The following is an 18,017-nucleotide window of genomic DNA, read 5'->3' on the forward strand; positions in this document are numbered from 1 at the left end:
ATAGAATCTTAAGAGTTGGAAGGGACCCCAAGGGTCATTTAGTCCAACCCCCAGCAAAGCAGGAATCTGAGCTAAAGCATCAATGACAGATTGTTGGATTATAGCCAGTCGGTTCACCGCATGCTCAAAATAAACCTGCATCTGCAATGAATCAGACTTCACACTTCAATTTCAAGGATTTAATGGGACATTTTTATGCCAATCTGACAAGGTGTGAATGGTGAGACCAGGTCTCCCCTCTGGCCAATTTTTTTGTAAAAAATGTGATGAGAACACAGTTTTATTCCTAAATATGCTGCTGATCTAGAAAGTACAAGAAGATGGACTTAATGGGTCCTCGCTGCCAAACATTTCTTACATAACTACTGTCCCTGCGCTTATAATTCCACACCCCGCCTAAATATTACTCAGACCCACAAGAAGATCATCTTTCAACCCAAGATACCTACAACTTGATGCCAAGCCAGACTGCAGTGCTGTTTTCCTAGGACACATCTAATGTTGGTGATGGTAGGGAATTTATCGATAACCTCTGCTTAACCCCACACAAAGGCATCATGAGAAATCAGCTGACCATATTTCATACAGCGCTGTATGGTGTCTCACGCAGATTCAGAGAATGCACCAGGATAACTGATGGTGGCAGAAGCCAATACCTGCAAGGTACTCCAATACACTGCAAAGTACTCTGGTACAGAGATAGAGCATCTTAAAAATGGCAACGATTGAGAGTTCTAGCCACTTTCATCCCAGGGCTAGGACTTCGTTTGAGCAAGTCCCTCTGTTTCTCGCAATGCCGTCCTGTATCGCTCTCTTTCATAGTCTCCCTCATTGGATGCCCTCATTTTCTGGCGGACTTTCAGCTGCTTCAGACGGTTCTTGTCCACTTCTCGTTTAGTGAGGAGGAAAAGGATGATGCCAGAAGGGAAACCAATGGCCCTGGACAGAGGCAAAGAATACATAAGCCACAACTTGCTCCCAGGAAGATTTTGCTTGGGGCTGTTCAGTCTCACACCACAGCCTGATATCCTTCCACTCCCATACTCAGCCCATATATTCAAGGGTTCCTTAGCATTTCCATCAGACTAAGTTGCCTGGCATTGTAGGCTGCAAGATTGACAGCTAACCTGGGGAGATCATAAAACAAACTGATGAAATGATGCTCACCAAGCAATGCCAACTGCCTTCATGGGGTTCTTGCCCTTCCTCCCTGTGGGAATATACTCCACATGTTCATAGGTCTTTCCACCAGACTGTGGTTTTGTCTGTAATTCTTCCAAAGCCCTGCAGCTCCTGTGGAAGGATCGGGCAGGAGTTCTGAAAGGCACACCTAAGCCTACAGCTCGGTTCATAGTGGCAGAAAGAAGGCCTGCAAAGGAGACACACTATAGTGAAATTGTACTTTTAAACATTTCATCCAGATTTATCCACCAATGCTATGTCCTAAACTCACTGAGTAACGTTGACCCTTTTAGTTTATGTACATGAAAATGTGCCTAGTGGTCTGATCCTATGCATTTGTGCTTCTAGGTGTGCCTCAGCAAAGTTCCTAAGCTGTCTTTTAAGAGGTCACCCATAGTGTGTTTGTCAGCATATTGCAAAGTGTCTTTTAATGTGCCTGATCCTTGGGACAATTCTGGTATAACAAATCCTGGCAGGAGACTAAAATGCCAGTCAGATGCAGAAAATTAATACGGCTTCTGTGCTTTGAACAAATTCCATGGAAGGATATTTTGGCAGGCATGACTGTCCTCTTCTTCACAGAGCTGCTGAAGTGCAAAGGAGCTCTATTAAAATAAAAACAAGGCTCTGGGGATTGGAGGTGTCTGTGCCCTCACCTACCTGGCCAAGTGCTCCTCCATGGGCTGTTGTTGCAGCATGGCACAACAAACAGGGAGCATTTTTAAACCTGCTTTTTTTGCACACATCTGGTAGAATAAAAAAAACCCCTTGTATTAAAAAAATCAATCAATCATTGGTCATTTTGCCTACTTTGAAACTTGCCTGAAAAGTTGGTTTTGTTGGAAAGCTTGTCAGGCTATCCCACAGACAATTTTCTTAAGGTGTATGCGGATAGCTAAATAAATTCCTGCATGCATGCCTACAGTGGACCTCCAATTTCCAAAACTTATGGAGGTAAATACTAATTGAGAGGAGGGTCAACCACATACAGTGTGAATATATTCCACCAAGTGCCACCCACTAATGGGGACAGGAAAAAAGTGGCATAAAATTGAAAGTGCTGTGTGGACAACACACACAAAAAATCACCCCCGTTATGTATCAATGCCCTAGTGTGGGTACAGCCAAGGTATACTTTCCCTGTTACTCCTTTGCTTCCGTTTACCTGACCTAACGGTGGGAAACAACACATATTTTTATTCACAAATGTTCATTGTTTCAGCCCCCATATTTTACGGAGGGCAGAAGTACAGAATCCTCCAGCTTGGGAAGCCTTTCTTTCTGACCCTCCTGTGCCGGGCGGGGGCTTTGCTGCCCTGCATTGTTTTGCTTGCCAGCTGATTGACGGCATTTATGCAGCGGATTTGGTCTGAGTCTGCCGCTCGCCGCTGTTTTTTGGGGGAGTTGCACCAAAAAGTGACATTTAAAACAACTACTGTGGGGCAGAGCCCTGGGCCCTGGCTGGGAATCTCAGCACAACCACAGAGCTCTCTGGGCGACACCTCTTCCTCTCCTAACCAGCCCCAGCAGCTGCTCCTCCTCCTCCGCCGCCTAATTCACCAGCCGACCCGCTCGCTGTTTCCTCCCCGATGCCAGACCCCGCTTCCTCCCCACCAAGGTCGCATTGCACGGGCAGCCGCGCCTCCTCGCCCTACCCTGCATTCGAACCCTGCAAGCGGCCGCCATCTCGGGGAAAAGTTCTCTCTCGCTTCCTCCCGCTGCGCGCCAGGTACTAGCAAGGTCGAGGAGAAGGAAGCGAACCCGACACTACAACTCCCATGACTCCCTTTCGCGACGGCGAGGGGTCACATGGGCAACGAAGGCGCTCCTTCTAGGAGGAGGAGGAGGAGGAGGAGGAGGCGGCCCTCTGGCTCGTAACGCGGAGCTGGCGAATGAGGCAGTCCGCGCTGATGACCCCTCCTCCGATTCGCTAGCCCGTTCCGATCCGCTTCGCTGATTGGCGGCGGAGACTTTCACCCCGCCCCCCCGCGACGGGAGGGAGGGAGGAGGAGATCAGCGTAGGCGCGTGCGGGTTGCTGGTAGGCTGAAGTCGTCAGCATGGCGGAACCCGCAGACGGGGCAGGTTTGGAGGCGGCCTCGGAGGGGCTCTTGCTGATGGCAGCCGGCGACGAGGAGGGGGCCGCGGAGGAGATCGTGGAGGTGGTGGACCTTGAGGCGGCTGGACCCGGTAAAGAGGCGAGGGACTGGGTGGCTGGGACGGGGACTTGGGATCGAGGTCCTTTTCCAGGGACTTTTGCAGAGGAAAACGTGACCACCCTGAAAAGTAGTAAGAGGGCTAACCGGTTAGGTGTCATCACCCCCATCCTCATTATCGTCACTCAGTCTGTCAGATTTATATGTTAGGAGACTTTGGTCAACTACAGCCTAGCTGAGCGAAACATTTTAACATAAATCACCCCCTAGCACGTTGGACCTCGTTTTGTGCAATAAATCATTGGTTCATCCGTTGGGTGCCTAGAGCCACCCTAGAAACCTTACATGTAATATACTATATGCCTGTCAAGTAGTAAATAGCACGCTTTCTCCCTAATGTTAAAAAAAAGAGGAAACTGGCCCTTGAATCTTTTTCACAACCCATCCCTAGGGGATTATACAGGAAACAGTATAATACACTGTGAACAATCTTTTGGTCACAGATGCACATACATTTACCGATATTCTGGTGTTCACCAACATCTTTGTTATTTATACACCCAGAGATAGGATGGATTTAGAGCTGGCCACTTGGAGGTGCTCTAGCTCAAGAATATTACAAAGACAGGTCCCTACCCCAAGAGGCTTACAATCTAGAATGGACACAGTGAAACAACAGGGAAAGGGGGAAATGGAGTCATGGGAAATACATGTGATTATTTCAATTGCATCCTATTTGGCTTTGGGAAAAATTCTGTGTGCAAGAAGCTGCCATAAAGTAAGCTGATGTAAATTAAGCCAGCGTAAAGTTACACTAGGTCCAAACATCATGGGGCATTGGGGGGCTGCTTTCTGCCTAAGCTTGGTAGAGAGAAAACAAGCATTTAAAGTAGTGTTTTATGCTGGGTTGCCAGGTCACATGACTGAGCTGAATGGGCTTAGGGTGCAGTCCAAATTCTGCCCCCTCATCACACCTTTTGAGGGATTTATATTGGCCTTAGCTCTTAGCTCTGCTGAATGAGCCAGAATGAGCAAGGTACACTGAGTTATTTTTGGTTGAGCTAGGGTTTTGCTATAGGATTGCTGCCTTGGTTTAAAAAAGGTATAGGTACAAAGCAGGTGATGGAGTAGCAATTGCAGGGGGAATGGAAGAAGGGGAGCTGTTTGGAGGCAATGAATAAGAGAACAGAGAGGGAGGATGGGGTCCATAATTATCAAAACTGATGTCTCATGTAGGTTAGGGAAGGCTATTATGCATTACAATCTATAATTTGACATAAGAATATAATTGAGGGGCTCAGGTTCTAGTGACAGCAGCATTTCAGACCACATGGAGTGGAAGGGGCTCAGGAGATGAGGGTTGGTGATTTCTACAACTTGTCTGAATCCTTTGCGACTATGACTTATCGGCACTTAGCTGTGAACTGATGTTGGCAGTTTACCACATAAGGTTCATTCTTCTCCTCTAAACAGGACGGTGAGCGCACACAGAGATGCCGCAGTTTAGCACACCTGCTTTTACTTCTTATGCTGGGTTGGTGGGGGGAACCTTCATGCTGACTTGTAAAATAGCATTCTTTTGTTTGCGTCTGCAGATGATCTGGCTGATGAAATGGAAGATGTGGATTTAGATGAAGAGGAGGCTGCTTGGGAGGACGTTGAGGCAGAGGAAGGCATGGAGGCCCAAGATGACAGTGAGGTCACGTTCTCCAAACACACGGGTGAGCTGGTAGAGGAATGAGAGTAGGCATCTCATTCATTATGTAGTGCCCTAGGTTTGGGCCTACCTATTCTGTGCCTATTTTGTGGCCCGGCAAGACTACTTTATTATTATTTGCTAAAGAAACCTGGTTGATAAAGGATTTAACCAGCTCTTTGTCAGTGGCTAGCACGGTATTCCATTGGTGGGTTGCTGACGCAAGGTCACACTAGCTGGTGAGCCTGCTTTCTACTTTAAGTCCCAGCCCTGCTAATTTAAAGCCAGGGGTGGTGATGTGAATCATCTCTGTTGGTATTTTCCAAGATGGTGCTCTTCCATGTTTCTCTTTTACCTTAAAAGGGCCAGGTGCCCTTGAGCAAGGAATGGAGGGGAAGCACCTTTGCATTCTCTATAATGCTGCGCTGTTGTGGCTACAGGATGGTGCTGTTTCAGCTGAGAGTGTGCTTCACTTTCACTGTTCTTTCGTTAACCTTTTGCTGGGAGAGAGCAACACAGTTATGCCCCAGTCAAGGATGGGGAACTTGTGTCACCCCAGATATTGTTGGATTCCCAGCTCCCATCAGCTCCCAGCCAGCATGGTCAATGATGACATTTGGAGGGTGGCAGGTTTTGCATCTCTGGTCCTTTTGGTTCCTCTTGTTTGGATGCCCACAATAGGACCATGAGTGTGTGAGAGAGGTATGTCTGGCTTCTGTCGCTAACATTGTTCTGTTTGTTCCCCCTAGCATCTGTTTTCTGCGTCAGTCTTGACCCCAAGACAAACACACTGGCAGTGACAGGCGGTGAAGATGACAAGGCTTTTGTGTGGCGCCTCAGTGATGGTGAGCTCCTCTTTGAATGCTCAGGTGAGGCTCTTCTGGGTAATACCTTGCAACTCTAATGCCAATATTTGAATTGCTTTGTGTTGCTGGGGTCAGCATAAAACAGTTTTAACAATAAATACTTCACTCTATCTTGGATAGCCCTGGGGATAAAGTGATCCATATCTAAAAATATATATATTGGTAACTCTTCAGCTGGTGATTTGGATAGGAAGGTGTAGCAATGGAAAACATCTATATTTTTGAGGTGACTGAATATCCCCTCCTTTTACTTCTGGCATTGAAAGGACTGCCTGCAGATTGCCATATGTGGATAGCTCCACATTAAGGGTATACTCTATAATGGCCCTGCTCTACTGAAGAAATAATAATTCCAACAGGGCTGGGGCACCTGTGGGCTTTGAATGTTGTTGGACTACAACACTCATCATTGTTGACCATTAGCAATGGTGGCTGGGGTTCACGGGAGTTAGAGCCTGAAAGAGCCATATATAACCTGCCTGCACCATGATTATTTTCAGGACTGTTCATTGTGTTGAGGCAGGATGTGTGTGATATTATTGAGCTCCCTGGAGGAACAGCAAGACACTAATACTTCCACTGTTGCAAACACAAAGTATATGGTGCTTTACAGTGTCCAGAGCACTCTCTCTGCGTTATCTTTCACAACAACAGACCTGTAAGGTAGATTAGTATTATTACCCTGATGTTGGCAGGGAGTGGGTTGAGGCTGTGAGAGAATGATGTAGAGAAAGATGGTGGCTTTCCTACAGGCCTTGAAGTGTGTTCATGGCAAAGGAGAGGTATCAGGCACTTCCTGGTATGCTATACTTGCTTATCTTGGAGGACTCTCCATTGAACTTAAAGGGATTGATTTCAGAATATGCATGTTCTTGTTCTTTTCATTATCACCAGGACACAAAGATTCCGTCACTTGTGCTGGTTTCAGCCATGATTCCACATTCGTGGCCACGGGTGACATGAGTGGACTGATAAAAGTTTGGCGGGTGGATGCCAAAGAGGACATCTGGTCTTTCGAAGCAGGCGACTTGGAGGTGAGAAATAGGGCCTATAAATTCCAGGGCAAAAGTTTCACCATGAGAAGATTTTCCAGGGGAAAGCATGATCTTGATTCTAGGGAGAAAACTGTGAGATAATTCAGATAAATTATTTCCTCTGACAGAAATGCAGTGCTTTATAGGCCTGTCATTTGGAACAGTTTCTAATTTGTTTGGGTGCAACAATGTAATATGGAACAAACTGATGCTTTCTGTGCAAGCTACAGTGTTACGATTGCTACAACAAGGCTGTCAGTTTCACTCATTCCGTGTTCTTTGCCACTCTGCCCTAGTCATACAAAGGCTCACAAAACCACATGGCAATGTCATAGCGTGCCAATTGCACAACCTATATGTTAGGTTGCAGTCGTAAGCAAGGTGTACTGGTGAGATGGTGTGATGTTGTGGCTAAAGTGTGGGAGCTAGGAGGCTGGAAGTCTCCAGCTGAAATCTCGCCTTGGCTGCAGATTTGCTAGGTAATGTTAGGCAAGCTCCCATCTCAGCCTTGGCCCCTTCTCCATCTCCCCTGTTGGCATTGTATGGAGACCTCTCTTAAAGTGTGGTTGCACGGAATACTGAGAAGAGCATACGGGAAGCTATTTTCACCATCTCAAGTGTTGTATAAATGCTATACATTAAACTTTTGGGGTACGTATTTAAGAGTTGGCTGTTGGATAACTTTTGCACAGTGAGAAAGAATTTGTTGGTCATGTGCAAAGCAGCAGGCTCCTTTCTGGTATTGCTTAGCTCCCAGCCTATTGCTTTCTCTTTCTCTTCTTGACCCCAGTGGATGGAGTGGCACCCTCAGTCCCATGTCCTTCTGGCTGGCACTGCTGACGGCAACTCCTGGATGTGGAAGATCCCTAGTGGAGAGTGTAAGACCTTCCAAGGCCCATCCTGTCCAGCTACGTGTGGTCATGTCCTTCCTGATGGTGAGGAGCAGGGCTTGGGATATGGGGATGGGCTTGTAGAATTGTTATAGGCCTGGCAATTGTTATAGGCCTGTCCAATGTCAGAATACATCAGCTTGGTTCACCCATGATGCTAAAGCATGGTTTGTTTGTTTGTTATATTTATACCCCACCTTTCCTCCAAGGAGCTCAAGGTGGTCTACACAGTTCTCCCCTTCTTCATTTAATCCACACAACCCCGTGAGGTAGGTTAAGCTTAAGAGACAGTGACTGGCCCAGTGTCACCCAGTGAGCTTTATGGCTCAGTAGGGGGTGTAAACTCTGGTCTCTCAGTTCCTAGTCCAACACTCTAAACACTACACCACACTGGCTTATTGGTTGGTTGAATCTTTGAACCCAGCCAACAGAGCAACCATGGTTTGTGTTTTGGCAACTTACGACTCCTGGCCGTTTTAACTATGATTTTGTGTTACGCCTGAACCCAGCAGCATTGCTTAATCAGTTTTTCAGCCACTCCGTCCCAGATACTGGCCAAGTTACAGAGGCAGAAGGCAAGGCTAGATGGAAAACAAACCAAGCTTTGGAGGAACAAGCTATGGCTTGTTTGCTGGATTATAAGGCAACTCCTGGATTTTTTTGAGAGTGGGGGTGGAATGGTTAAAACAAATCATAGCTTACTGTCATGTGTGACTGCAGCTGCTGTGATATTTGCCTCTTCCAAGCACATCCTCTGTTTCTTTATGCACAGAGGCAGCCTTCCCCAACCTAGTGCCCTCCATAGATTTTGAACCTTGACCAGCATGGCCTATGGCCAGCAGGGAAAGAAGCTGTAGTCTAAAACATTTGGCGGGGAAGGCTGTAATAGCAAAGAATCATATTACAGTCGGGGTTGACTCTTGACTAACACAAAGACGCTTAATGCAGGGAGGAGAGCTGTGGTCGGTTACGAAGATGGGACCGTGCGCATCTGGGATCTGAAGCAGGGCAGCTCGCTGCACGTTCTCAAAGGTACCAAAGGTTCTGTTCGGTTGCCTGTTTCCATTTATTTGCTGTCAGGAAGCTGGAGCAAGGGGAGGTGTTGCTCAGAAGCCTCTTTCAGAGTACTAGCTTTGCACGGGGACTGTAAAGGCAGGAAAGAACCTGAGGAGGGGGAGGAATATGGATGGCTTTCAAGAAACATGGAATCCCAAGGCCTAAACAAAAACAATAAAACCCTGCTTTCACTGTGCAGCCTCTGCAGGATTTCTTCTCTTTGTACCTTGGCATATTGGCATCCTCTGCTTGGGGGAATGTAATGATGGTCGCCAACTTATTTGCCTTTAAACGGGAAGAAGACATGGAGGATGAGGCTATAGCTCTTAGTCACGATTGCCGTATGCATTTGATGCAGTATGCCTCTTAACCCCAGTTACTGGGGAATAGTATTGGGAGAGGCCGTTGTGTTGTCCTTGTGAGCTTAACCAGGACAAAGGTCATTTGGGGGGGGGTTCCTGTGATTTTGCCTGCTTTTTCCTACCTCCTTGTGGGCTTCCCAGAGGCATCTGGTTGGTCACTGTGGAATAAGGATGTTGGAGGCCTTTGGTCTGATCCAGCAGGAATCCGCTTGCCTTTCTATGAGAATCAGTTAAACTGCAACAAAGACTGAGATGGATTGCTTTGAAAAGTATCAGCAGTCACTGGGTTGGTGCAGAGGAGAGAGGTGCGTTGGTCAATCTTTCTTGTGAAATAGCATCACCCAAGGGCCACTGAGCCACTTCTGCTTGCAGATAACAGGGTGTTATATTATGAGTCAAGGCAAAGGCCACAAGCCTGTCTCATGGTTTTCATGTTCTTATATGAAGTCATAGTCTTTTTGTTATTTTCTCTTGTGGCTGTAATGTGCTTCAGAATTGGCAAATCCAAAAATAAAAATGGTGAGCCAAGACACAAGCAACTATTTAGGGCAATGAAGGAGGTGGAAGGTCTTAGCACACGCCTAGGCACCCTTTGATGTGTGATCTTTGCTCTCTCACATTTCTAGGTCAGGACGGGCACCAGGGCCCGTTGACGTGCGTGGCCAGCAATAAGGATGGCAGCCTAATCCTGACAGGCTCTGTTGACTGCCATGCCAAGCTAGTGAGCTCTGCAACAGGCAAGGTGGGTGCCTTCTTCCCCTCCATGCTGGAATGAATATACATGGGAACTTCCTTAGCCCACAGGGTGTGAGAGTGAGAAACTGTGTTTGTTGCGGCACAATCTTGTATTGCCCATTTGGATAGAAGTTGCATTTTTACTCCACCCTTCTTCCAAGGAGCTCCGGAGTTCTGTCCCCTTCCTTCTTTCATCGTCACAACAACCCTGCGAAGTAGGTTGGGTGGAAAGTGACCTGGGTCTCCCCGTTCCTAGTCCAGATTTTACACCAGGGTGAATAAAAATCAATGATTTTTAAAAAAATAATAAAAAAGGCAGATTTTTAAAAATTTAAATTGGATGTTTTTTATTTTAATAATTTTTTTTAAATTTAAATTGGACTTTTAAAATAAAATGTTTTTGGAGGAAAACATTTTTCTAAAGATAGTTTTCTATTTAAGTTACATTATAGTCCAAAGGCCATCAGGGAATAAGGATTTGTTTTAAGTTTTCATGAGTGCTGAAACTCAGTCTAAGTTTTTTTTTTTTTTAAAGTCTATGTATTTCTGATAGTATAACCAAATCAGTAATTTTTGATATAACTGTAAAAACTACTCTGAAAATTTATTATTCCAAAAATGAAACCTTCATCTCGTTGTAAATATTAAGATTATACCTGAACCCTTAGGAAGGGGGGTAGATCACTGTCAGATTTTAATTCTGAAAGTAGATCGCAGTCCCTTGGGAGTTGGCCACCCCTCATTATCTTATCATTGGCTGTTTCTTTCCTGCAGGTTGTGTCTGTTTTCAAGGAGGAGGCCATTGTCCCCAAGTCTTCTGCTGAGGAGGCTGAATCCAACTCAGTTGAATCTCTGGGCTTCTGCAATGTGTGAGTATTGCCTTCTGGGTTGTGGGAACTGCCCGGAATTGATTGCTGAAATAAGTGAAATGTTTCCATCAGGGATGGGGAACCTGCAGCCCTGCTGGATTTTGTTCCCACAAGCCCTGGCCAGTGGTCAGGAGTGATAAGTGTTGTAGTCCAACAATGTCTTGAGGACCACAAGTTCCCCATCCCTGGTTTGCATGAACAGAACGGAAGGGGACAACTGCCTGCAACATAATGTAGAGCAGCCTTTGCTAACTCAGTGCCCTACAGATGTTATGGACTATTATAAACAGCCCAACCACTATGATAGTGCTTGTTGAGGCTTATGGGAGTTGCAGTTCAAAGTACCTGGAGGGCACCAGGTTGCCAAAGTCTGATCTAGTATAAGATCAATATGGGCTAGATACCACTGCATCATGAAATCTTAATTGTTTATTTTACATGGCATTTTCTTCACCCACCCTTTGAATGCATACGCATCCTTTGGGACTGCTTACAACAATTAAACAGCAATATCTTGAAACCACTATACAGTGGTACCTCAGGTTAAGTACTTAATTCGTTCCGGAGGTCTGTTCTTAACCTGAAGAACCACTTAAGCTAATGGGGCCTCCTGCTGCCGCCGCACCACCGGAGCACGATTTCTGTTCTCATCCTAAAGCAGAGTTCTTAACCCGAGGTACTATTTCTGGGTTAGCAGAGTCTGTAACCTGAAGCGTCTGTAACCTGAAGCGTATGTAACCCGAGGTACCACTGTATCAAGTAAAATTACGTTGGAAAAGAGGCAGACTATTTTGAAAACAAACTTCAGATGGAAGCATCTTCCCAAGAAGGCAAAGGCCTGCCCACGGTAGTTGGGATGGTTGAGTCTTTGCAAGCCTACTGGCTTCTGAGATTTCACCAGGCATTGCCCACAGGCTTTCAAGGCTATCCTCTGCCAGAAGGACTGAAAAAAATAAGAGAATATTTGTGAGCATTTCTGCCAAAGTCAAGTGCTATTTTGTGGAACGCATTTAAGGGGAAAAAGGTAAAGGTAAAGGTACCCCTGCCCGTACGGGCCAGTCTTGACAGACTCTGGGGTTGTGCGCCCATCTCACTTAAGAGGCCAGGGGCCAGTGCTGTCCGGAGACACTTCCGGGTCACGTGGCCAGCGTGACATCGCTGCTCTGGCGAGCCAGAGCCGCACACGGAAACGCCGTTTACCTTCCCGCTGGTAAGCGGTCCCTATTTATCTACTTGCACCCGGAGGTGCTTTCGAACTGCTAGGTTGGCAGGCGCTGGGACCGAGCAGCGGGAGCGCACCCCGCCGCAGGGATTCGAACCGCCGACCTTTCGATCGGCAAGCCCTAGGCGCTGAGGCTTTAACCCACAGCGCCACCTGCGTCCCTTCATTTAAGGGGAAAGCTGTCACCAAATTTCAAGAAGACTCCTTCACAGGCAGCTCCTGCATTGCTCCTTTTCTGAAGGAACAAGAGCCAGCCTGGTGACTCCTGAATGACTGTCCTTCCTGCAGGGAGGTTTGGACTATTTATTAAAGCGCATTGCCTACTTTTCCACAAAAAGTTGCACCCAGAAGCCTCCCATTAAAAAAAAGCTCCTTTTTCTCTGGCTTTGTTGTCATGCAGGATGCCGCTGGCTGCTGTTGGCTACTTGGACGGGACCTTGGCCATTTATGACGTCGCCACGCAGACCCTGAGACACAACTGCCAGCATGAGGTAGTGGAGAAGACCCTTCTGGGAATTGCTGGGGGCTTTGGGAAGAGCTGCTGTTGGCAGGAGGAAGCAGTTCAATCCAGGAGGAATGCAGCAATAGCCAAGGGCAGCTGTTCACAGAAGTCCTGGGTCCTGGCCTCTGCCTTGCAGCCCTGCTGCTGACAGGAGCTTCAGACAGGTCCCTAGTGCCTCGGGTGGAAGTGACCCGCACATGATGTTGGGACCACAACTCCCATCGTCCCCAGGCAGCATCACCAGTGGTCAGGGATGATGAGTGTTGGAGTCCAACAACATCTTGAGGGCCACAGGCTCCCTTTCTTTGCTGCAGCAGGAAACTTTCCTGAGTTAAATCCCCTACATGCAAACAGCACCCAAAAACCCTATTATGGGCGAGCACATAATGGAGGGAAGGGTCATATTTTCTAAGGTCTCCTTTAATTCATTCTCTTCTCCTGGGTGAGCGGTCTTCTTTCCCGGGAAGCTTACTGTGCTGTGACAGGTTGATTGCAACATGCACTGAGTTTGTAGTCCAGGCTTGGCGTCCAACCACCTCTGATTTAGGTAGTCAGTAGAGTTTGTTTCATTAAACATTTCAGGGTAGGAAGACCTTAGGTGGGCGAAGGATCTTCCTCCTCCTCCTCCTCCTCCTCCTCCTCCTCCTCCTTCTTCTTCTTCTTCTTCTTCTTCTTCTTCTTCTTCTTCTTCTTCATATACTGCCCCATACCTGGAGGTCTCAGGGTGGTTCACAAAACAAAATCAAAATACAAAACCACCAAATACATAATCGAAATAAAAACAACAACCTAGTAACGCCCCCCCCCCAAGAAAACCCCACATTTTAAAAGGGCATAGGATGTCAGTCAAATCAACAAAAGGCCTGGTTAAAAATGCTAAGCGGGTGGGAATGCTGGTGACTAATAGACCCTTTCCTTCTGTATTTTCAGTCGGGGATTGTGCAGCTCCTATGGGAAGAGAGTTCCCCTGTGGTCTACACCTGCACCCTGGGTGGGGCCGTGTGCCTCTGGGACGCCCGCTCAGGCAAGCTGATCAGCGAGTACCGGGGCCACTCAGCGGAAATCCTGGACTTTGCTTTGAACAAGTGAGTTCCTGGAGCAAGAGCCCTTGGGGAGGTGCTGGGTGCTGTGTGGAGGGGTGCAGAGGGAAGCACAGAAAGCAAGCATTGGAAGGCAAGGATATACGGAACAGTATACATTAAGCTATGGCTTGTTTTTGTGTGGGTGTGAGTAGGGTTCCTGGGGAAGGAAATGCATCTTGTCTTCTTAAGGCTCTTTTCCTCCCAGCTCCCTTCAGAGTTGTCCTTTTCATTTGGAGGGAGGGCTCCACCGGTGGTTCTTGCAGAGAGCGGTGCACGTACACTAAAATGGAAATATGTGGTTTGGCACAGAGAAGAATGGACTTGGAAAAAGGGTTCATCCCTAGGTAACCTTGGGCACTTTGGCTTTCCCTGCCTTCCTTTGTTATATGTAAAATGGGACTTGCTGATATCTGCCCCACCCGGGAGTTGTGAAGGCAAGTGAAATAGTGATTCTGGTTGGTTTTTGCTTGCTTGCTGGGGATTAAGCCTCACTGAGGTGAACAGGACTTGCTCCTGAGTAAAACCAGGGTAGGCTTGGGCCGTTGAAACTTGCACTGTGATTAGTAATCATTGTTGGGGGTAAACCTTTTTCTCTTCCTGTCGCCTCTTTCTTGCAGAGACGCTTCCATTGTGGTTACCACTTCTGGTGACCACCAGGCCAAGGTCTTCTGTGTGCAGCGCCCTGACCGCTAACAGGGCTCCTCTCGAGCAGTGATTGGCACTGTGAAGAAGCAGCCCCGTGTGGATGCAAGTGGCCACACCAGTGGGACTGTGGTGGGGTGGGCAGGGTGGTTATCATCCCGCCTAAGAGGGCATCTAATGTTTTTGGGAAGGGAAAGCTTTGCCACCCTATTCCCCGACTGTCCGAGGGCTAATATTTTGGAGTTTTGGATGAGAAGCTTTTAATTATTCCCCCTGCCTAGTACTCTGAAGAGCTACAAAGGTGTGCAAACACACTGTGTCTGGTCTGGGGGATAGATCATCTGCATGACTGTGGTGGGAGAGGTGTGCCATGCCTTTTTCTGCATTTTTTCTGGTATGGCCCCCCCTTGTATAACTTGCAAAGGAGTGTGCAAAAACCCTGGTAATCAAAGGCATTGGCTTCCATCCGCTTCTGCATAAGCTGGGACAGGTGGATGGCTTCGCAACCTCTGAAATGACAAGGAAGTATGTCCTCCCACCTCCCCTGTTTGAAACCTTTGCCCTTGGTTTGGGTGAGCAAATCGTGTGGCTTGGCAGGGAGGGATCGGCTTTAGCCAGAGTTCTGACGCTCACACATTGTCTTGGAAACATCATCTTATGGTTGGTTGAATAGATCAGCCTGGGAGTTGGGCAGTGGATCTCTCCAGCAACAAATACACAATTTGTTTGAACGATCCCTCTGGCCTCTTCTATATCAGATGACATCTTGATGCAATAAAAAAGAACAAATGAAAAAGAAAGGCTATCATTTTCGCAAGGACTTCGTTTGGGGACCTATTTGTCCATGGTCAAACAATGAGTCGGTTGACTGTTGTCTACTCCCAAACCAATGGTCATTAAATAAAAATAAAATGTGTGCTTATGTTCCTGAAAAACTGGAAAGAGGGAATGAATGAACACATGGAAGCATCCCTTGCTCCTCCACCAGCCAGTTCCCTGGTCTCAGCAAAGAGAGCTGAGTTGGGGGTTCTGTTGGGAAGTGCCCAGTGGTTCCTAGGCTTACTCTGTAACCTTTACTGTGTAACAGATCTGACCCCAGTATCAGCCAGATGTGTGCAAATAGAGCACAACTGTTCTAGACATCTTATTATTTGAGGTATTGTATGCTGTGATGACTTTGGTAGGAGTTGGGGGCTCCCTCTCTCCCAGGGCTAGCACAGTCTCAGAAGAGGGGGAGGGTAGGGAAGAAGAATGCTCCATCGCACTCTGTGTTTTTGCCAGCTAGTCGTTGAAAGTGCTGCCCTGCGCTGAGGGAGGCGGGAACAGAAAATGAGAGAGGGGATGCGGGGTCTCTTATGAGAAACGGTAGCAGGAGGAAGTTCATGGGGTGCAGTTTTCGCTGCCTGTGCTAACACTACCTGCCCCACAGCCACTAACAGCTCAAGAGGCTTCTTTGAAGGCAGTCTTCGCCAATCATGAGCCTTTGGAAGATTGTCACTAACATGTTCTCCGCTTCCCAGAGTTGCTGCTCATTTTGTGTGTGTATTGTCGCCATAAAAGTCTTGTTCAGAGGACCTGCTGGAGGGTCCTATGTAGAAGGTGAACATAGAAAGCTATCTTATACTGCAGCAGACTGTTGACTGATCTAGCTTTGAATTGTCTCTGTAGCTACTGACTAAATAAAGTGTGACTGGAGCTGGAAAGACATGCTAGTATTTTAAACAAAATGCCAAGTATCTATTTAGGATATCCTGGGACAGATGGATTAGCCTGTCCCACCAGTAGGAGGCAATTGCTTTCTAATTTGAGTGCTATGGAGGTGTTCCTTGTGTTTAGAAGTGGACTGGGAAATAGGTGTGAAATCCTCTTGCGCCTTTGCGCTTGTGAAACTGCTTTTGAACCATCAGGCACATCTGACAACTTAAGAAAAGGAGATGTGGTTTTTGGCCATTTCTCACTGCAGTCCCAGAGGCCCCCCTGTTACAGTGGTGGTGGTGGAGACCCTCCAAAATGGTTTGCCGGGGGGGGGGGGGTTGGCTGCAGGAGAAGAGGGGGGAAATGGATTCTCCTTTACTTCAGTGGATGTCTTCACCGAATTAAAAGCTAATCTGTGAGCAGAATGGTGGCATGGTTGGATTTCCAAGCATGTGATCTCCAGCAAGGAATCCTGGGAACTGTCGTTTGTTAAGGGTTCTGGATATGGTAGCTCTGTGAGGAGGAAACTCTAATTACCAGGATTGTTTGGGGGAAGTTGTATACTTCAGATGTCCGTTGAATATTCTTTAAAATGTATAGTGTGGCTCTGCCCTGTGTATGTTTGTACAGGTGGTGGGAATTCAACTGTCAACTATTGAAAAAAGTATAGAAAATGACTTTTTGTAATTGGGTTGCATCACCTGCCGTGGTTCTTTTTATTTTTTTATGCATGCACGTTTTAGCACTGCTGCTTAGAACGGTCGTGAAGAGGGCAAAGCCTGTTGCATAGGCAACCACCCAACAACACTTCTTTTCTTTCCCATGCAAATATGTTTTGTGTGTATAGCAATGCCTTTAGTCATGATTGGTTTGTCTGGCAAATTTTGAAATTTGCTTGTTCACAAAGCAAGGTTCATTTTGGTTACCAGATCCTCAGAAACTTTTGTCCCCCCAGCAGTCAAGCTAGCATCATTTGCTTTTGTGTAATGTCTGCGTTTCCATGGAGCAACGTCCTGTACTAGGATTAAACATGAAGAGCCACACCATTGCTCTGAACGTTTTCTTAAAAGTTCAAGCCGGCTTCAGCAACGAACCCATCCACACAGTGACTGCCGTTCTGCACCTCCTGGTCTGAGGAATGCAGACCATGAGCTCTCAATATTCTTGACTTAAATCAGCCTTGTCAACAAGTCCACAAAAGTTGCAGAAATGTTTATTAGCCAGCTGGGGCTGTCAGAAAAGAGGCCCCTGTTCCCATTGCAGCTGGTCCAGTGCATGGCAGAGGGGGGGCGGGCTTCCCTCTGCTGGCACCCTACTTGCTTTCTAAGGTGATCTGAGGAAGGAAGATGTTCTCTGTCCTCCCCACCCCCCTCCAGTAGTAGGGATTGTTGAATTTTTCAACTTTCAAATTCCAAAAGTGAGGAATTTGCTAAAAAGTTGCAACGTAACTTGGGAATTCCAAAGATATTTTGGTTAAATTAATATAATTTAGTTTTGCTTAATACGTAAAATGTGTAAAATTGCATAGAAATCATTAGTTTTATATAAATATTATTGTTGTTATTATTTAGCATTACCTGACATTTTCAAAAGGTAAAATTAAAATCCTTTGCTTTTCTGAGAGCAGTTTATGTGCTTTTTAATCAAATGTAGATTTACCAAGCTAAATATTGTCCAATAAAAAATAATAATAGCAGATTTGAATTCCTCACACCCCAAAATGTATTTTCAAGACCTCTGAAGAAATTTGCAAAAATTAAATTCCACTCCGTAAAATGACATGCTCTACTCCACCAGCACTCCTTCTCTGAGCACATTTCTGTCACCAGGGCTCCACCATTGAGAGTATGCCTATTACCGTATGGAAGAAATACTTACATGGAAGTATATTTTGTTCCGAATGAAGAATGGAACATCCGGTTCTGTTACTTTTTACTGACGATACTGAGTATTTCTGTCTTTCCAATATGATGACCTCCAATTGGGAGTTATTGGGTTCCCAGTTAAATTGTTGGGCTCCCACCCAACTC

The 18,017-nt window shown here is 46.6% G+C and overlaps 2 protein-coding genes across 2 annotated transcripts; one reads left to right on the forward strand and one right to left on the reverse strand.

Moving 5' to 3' along the window:
* Window positions 1-164: 164 nt before the first annotated feature.
* Window positions 165-2,994, reverse strand: LOC307212395 (uncharacterized protein). Its single transcript, XM_079969699.1, has 3 exons — window positions 2,838-2,994; window positions 1,168-1,369; window positions 165-939 (listed from the first exon to the last, which is right to left on the reverse strand). The coding sequence occupies exons 1-3, from the start codon at window positions 2,866-2,868 to the stop codon at window positions 756-758; spliced, it is 417 nt and encodes a 138-aa protein (XP_079825825.1). The 5' UTR covers window positions 2,869-2,994; the 3' UTR covers window positions 165-755.
* A 196-nt stretch (window positions 2,995-3,190) lies between these two features.
* Window positions 3,191-15,227, forward strand: AAMP (angio associated migratory cell protein). Its single transcript, XM_079969121.1, has 11 exons — window positions 3,191-3,370; window positions 4,932-5,057; window positions 5,782-5,901; window positions 6,793-6,932; window positions 7,723-7,867; window positions 8,771-8,854; window positions 9,867-9,982; window positions 10,750-10,844; window positions 12,467-12,557; window positions 13,499-13,653; window positions 14,268-15,227. The coding sequence occupies exons 1-11, from the start codon at window positions 3,241-3,243 to the stop codon at window positions 14,341-14,343; spliced, it is 1,278 nt and encodes a 425-aa protein (XP_079825247.1). The 5' UTR covers window positions 3,191-3,240; the 3' UTR covers window positions 14,344-15,227.
* The last annotated feature ends 2,790 nt before the right edge of the window (window positions 15,228-18,017 follow it).

The sequence above is a fragment of the Podarcis cretensis genome, assembly GCF_951804945.1.
Source record: "Podarcis cretensis genome assembly, chromosome: 1".
Classification (NCBI taxonomy): Eukaryota; Metazoa; Chordata; class Lepidosauria; order Squamata; family Lacertidae; genus Podarcis; species Podarcis cretensis.

Excerpts from the sequence above, each read along its gene's own strand:
- LOC307212395 (XM_079969699.1), bottom strand. The coding sequence starts at position 2,868 with ATGGCGGCCGCTTGCAGGGTTCGAATGCAGG. Across the intron at positions 1,370-2,837 it reads TTGCAGGGTTCGAATGCAGG|GCCTTCTTTCTGCCACTATG; the intron begins GTAGGGCGAGGA and ends TCTCCTTTGCAG. Across the intron at positions 940-1,167 it reads AAGGCAGTTGGCATTGCTTG|GGCCATTGGTTTCCCTTCTG; the intron begins GTGAGCATCATT and ends GCCTCTGTCCAG.
- AAMP (XM_079969121.1), top strand. The coding sequence starts at position 3,241 with ATGGCGGAACCCGCAGACGGGGCAGGTTTGGAGGCGGCCTCGGAGGGG. Across the intron at positions 5,058-5,781 it reads CACGTTCTCCAAACACACGG|CATCTGTTTTCTGCGTCAGT; the intron begins GTGAGCTGGTAG and ends TGTTCCCCCTAG. Across the intron at positions 12,558-13,498 it reads GACACAACTGCCAGCATGAG|TCGGGGATTGTGCAGCTCCT; the intron begins GTAGTGGAGAAG and ends CTGTATTTTCAG.